General features: G+C 63.0%; 1 protein-coding gene across 1 annotated transcript; it reads left to right on the forward strand.

Annotated features, from left to right (window-relative positions):
• Positions 1-2,165: 2,165 nt before the first annotated feature.
• PNMA6A (PNMA family member 6A) lies at positions 2,166-3,404 on the forward strand (the record flags this gene model as incomplete). The annotated part of the gene is made up of 2 exons (XM_007959030.1): positions 2,166-3,240; positions 3,334-3,404. Coding segments are annotated over exons 1-2 (1,146 nt in total), but the record flags the coding sequence as incomplete, so codon positions are not given.
• Positions 3,405-3,407: the final 3 nt, after the last annotated feature.

Genomic DNA, 3,407 nt, shown 5'->3' on the forward strand with positions numbered 1-3,407 from the left:
TGAACTTGGAGGACATTATGCTGAGTGAAATAAGTCAATCACAGAAGGACAAATATTGTATTAGTCCAACATTATAAAAAGTCCAGGAAAGGTTTATATATGGAAAGAAATTGTCTTTGTTGGTTACCAGGGATGGGAGGGGAGGGGTGGGGAAATTGTTAGATAGATTAAATATATATAGCAAAGTGGTCACCAGGGGTAGGAGTTAGGGTTAAGGGGAAGCTTTTGTTTCAGTTTGAGGGGCACTGTGTTATGCTAATGGTGGTGGAATGTTTCAGAAAAGGATGGCGATAACGGCGGCACCACGTGCAAAATGTCATCAATGGCTTTGAGTTGTTGGTGTGGGAGGTGTTATGTCAGTGAATATGGAGGTGTAGATGTTTTCACCACGATCAAAATAGATATACGCTTTTAAAAAGGTTAATGAAACTACTAAGCACTGCTCCTATTTCCTCTCAGTGACTAACCGAAAAGTTCGCAGTTCAAATCTGCCCAGTGATGCTATGGAAGAAAGATCTGGCTATCTGCTCCCTTAAGGATTATAGCCAAGAAAACCCCATGGCACAATCGTGCTCTGGGGCACATGGGCTACCAATGAGCTGGAATCAGATGGACAGCAACAGGTTTGTTGGTTTGATTTTGCTTGCTCATATTTACCCAGCCCAGAAGCAGCTCCAGTAAGGAACCTGAGAGGCATCTCGGGGTGTTGCTCAGAAGGGCTATTTTAGCCCTGAAGAAGCCACCCGTGTCTGAGAGGATGAGGGACGGGTGGGACACCTGGGGCCAGTGGGTCAGCCTGGCAGAAGCAGAGGAATTCCTGTCTAGCAGGTAAGAGCAGCCACCTCAGGGACGGATGGCAGGTCGGAGGGAATGAGCTAACCTGAGTACCCAGGAGCCTAGGGCCAGGAAGCGAGACCTGAGGAACTAAAAGCAGCGAGCAGGAGGGAAACGGGCAGTGGCAGACGGGCTGTTGAGGGTCAGGGTCAAAAAGAAACTCATCTGCCCTCGTTGCTACCAGTTCTCCTTGAGCACTGACCTACTACTGTCACACACACTGGTCCGCAACACTGCGAAACCTTCTCCCCCAGACTCAGAGAAGCTCATCACACACACAGCGCCTCTGGACTATGGCATTGCCTCCCATAGGGAAGGCTGAGCTATGGCGAGATGGTCTCTGGAAGGTGTGACACCCACCCTAACCCAAGCAACCAAAAGGGTATGCCCAGAACACATCTGCTAGCAAGGGAAAAGAGTACAGGGTGACCTGGGCCTGTTACCCACATGGCTGGGGCAAGCACCTGAGGTGCGCACACTCTCTGTGGGGATTTCTGCTCCACTGAAGTCCGCCTGCTCCAGGTACCCCTGGCCTGTCACAGCAACAGGAGGACACCTGGGTAGGGATGACTAGGAAGGGAAGGGAAGGGAAGGGAAGGGAAGGCCAGGCCAGGCTGGGGTAGGGGCACTACCTCCAACACCCAAGCTCCAACAGCACCCCAGAGAGCCCAGTGCCGGTGGGTGCCCTCCCAGGGCACCCAGGGATGCGATTCCCCGGCTATGCTTGGGCCCCATGGGATATCTAGGGTGACAGTGGACCCAAGCCAGGCCAGGCCTGGGGAGGCCCCCGACTGGGCCAGCGCCCCCTGCAGGAGGGGGCCGGTGACGTCACACGCAGTCCAGGGCCCCTTGGTTGCAGGGGTAGCAGCAACAACTCCAACACGTGACCTGCGCGCACCAATGGCCCAGCGGTCTCCAGGGCAACGTGGGGGGGTCTGCGCTCCGCAGCCGCCATTGCCGCGCCCCCGCCCCGCGTCCGCACTGCGGAGTCCACAGCCAGCAGGCGCTAGGGCCACGTGCCGCGCTGCAGGCGGCCGGAGCCCCAGGAGGGCGCAGGGCACGGCGAACGGGCGGGGAACACAGCCAGACGGAGCCAGAGCGCGCCTGCTCCGCGTCCACGCCCCTCCTGCCAGGAAAGCAGCGGACCAGAGAAGGTACGAGAAGGAAGAGGGGGGCTCCGGCTGGGGCAGCCCCGCGCCCTCCGCCCTCGGGGGACGCGGCGGCTGCGTAGGGCATAAGGAGGCGGGGGGCGGGGGAGGCGGCACTGATCTGCTCTCCCGATCTCATTCCCAGGCTTGCTCCGCGGCGGGACCCGAGGCGCGCCAGGCGCCATGGCGGTGGCGATGCTGCGCGACTGGTGCCGGTGGATGGGCGTGAGCGCGCGCAAGGGCCTGCTGGTGCTCGGCATCCCGGAGGACTGCGAGGAGACGGAGGTGCACGAGGTCCTGGAGGCCGCGCTGTGGCCTCTGGGCCGCTTCTCCGTGCTTGGGCGGGTGTTTCGCGAGGAGGAGAACGCCACGGCGGCCCTGGTGGAGCTGGCCCAGGAGGTGGACTACGCGCTGGTGCCCCGGGAGGTTCCGGGCAGCGGGGGGCCCTGGCGCGTGGTGTGCGTGCCCCGCTGCTCGGGCGAGGAGGTCCTGGGCCGCGTGTTCCACTTCCTCGAGCAGCAGGGCCAGACGGTGGAGAGCGTGGCTGGCGCCCTGGGGCTGGGGCTGCGGCGCGTGTGCTGGCTGCGCTCAGTCAGCCAGGCGGTCCGGCCCTGGGTGGAGACCGTGCGCTACCAGCCCCTGGGCGTGTTCTCCGGGCGCCAAGAGCCGGGCCCGGGAGAGGAGCCCTTCGAGGCCTGGCTGGACCACGCCAGCGACATGCTGCACGTGTGGCAGGCGGTCTCGGAGAGGGAGCGGCGGCGGCGGCTGCTTGAGGGCCTGCGCGGCACCGCCCTGCAGCTGGTGCGCGGGCTCCTGGCTGAGAACCCTGCTCGCACGGCGCAGGAGTGCCTGGCCGCGATGGCCCAGGTGTTTGGGGACACCGAGTGCGAGGCCGTCACGCGGCTGAGGTGTCTGACTGCTGAGCAGAAGCGGGGCGAGCGCCTGTCTGCCTTCGTGCTGCGGCTGGAGGTCCTGCTGCAGAAAGCCATAGAGAAGGGGGCCCTGGCCAGAGCCGCGGCCGACCACTTGCGCCTGAGGCAGGTGCTCACCAAGGCCACCCTCATCGAGCCGCTGGACGAAGCGCTGCGGAAACTGAGGCTGGTTGGCAGGGCGCCCAGCTTCCTGGAGATGCTGGGCCTGGTCCGGGAATCCGAGTCGTGGGAGGCCACTCTATTCAGGAATGAGAGGGCCCAGGCCGAGGAAGGGGCTCGGGGTGGAGGCAGGGCAGAGGCTGACAAGGCATTGGGGGTGCAGGGATGTGGGCATGCCCCTGCCAGCATAGGACTGGCAGAGGCCCCGGGGGCCAGTGTGAGCGGTGCCCCAGCCCAGCGGGTCAGTGCTCCTGGGCCAGGCCCGGGAGGCCCAGGCTGTGGTGGGCCCGAAGGCCTCGCCCAGGCAGGAGGCCCGGAGGCCGAGGAGGCTGCG

This window comes from Orycteropus afer, unplaced genomic scaffold (assembly GCF_000298275.1).
Source record: "Orycteropus afer afer isolate SDZICR_OR568_19922 unplaced genomic scaffold, OryAfe1.0 scaffold01360, whole genome shotgun sequence".
Classification (NCBI taxonomy): Eukaryota; Metazoa; Chordata; class Mammalia; order Tubulidentata; family Orycteropodidae; genus Orycteropus; species Orycteropus afer.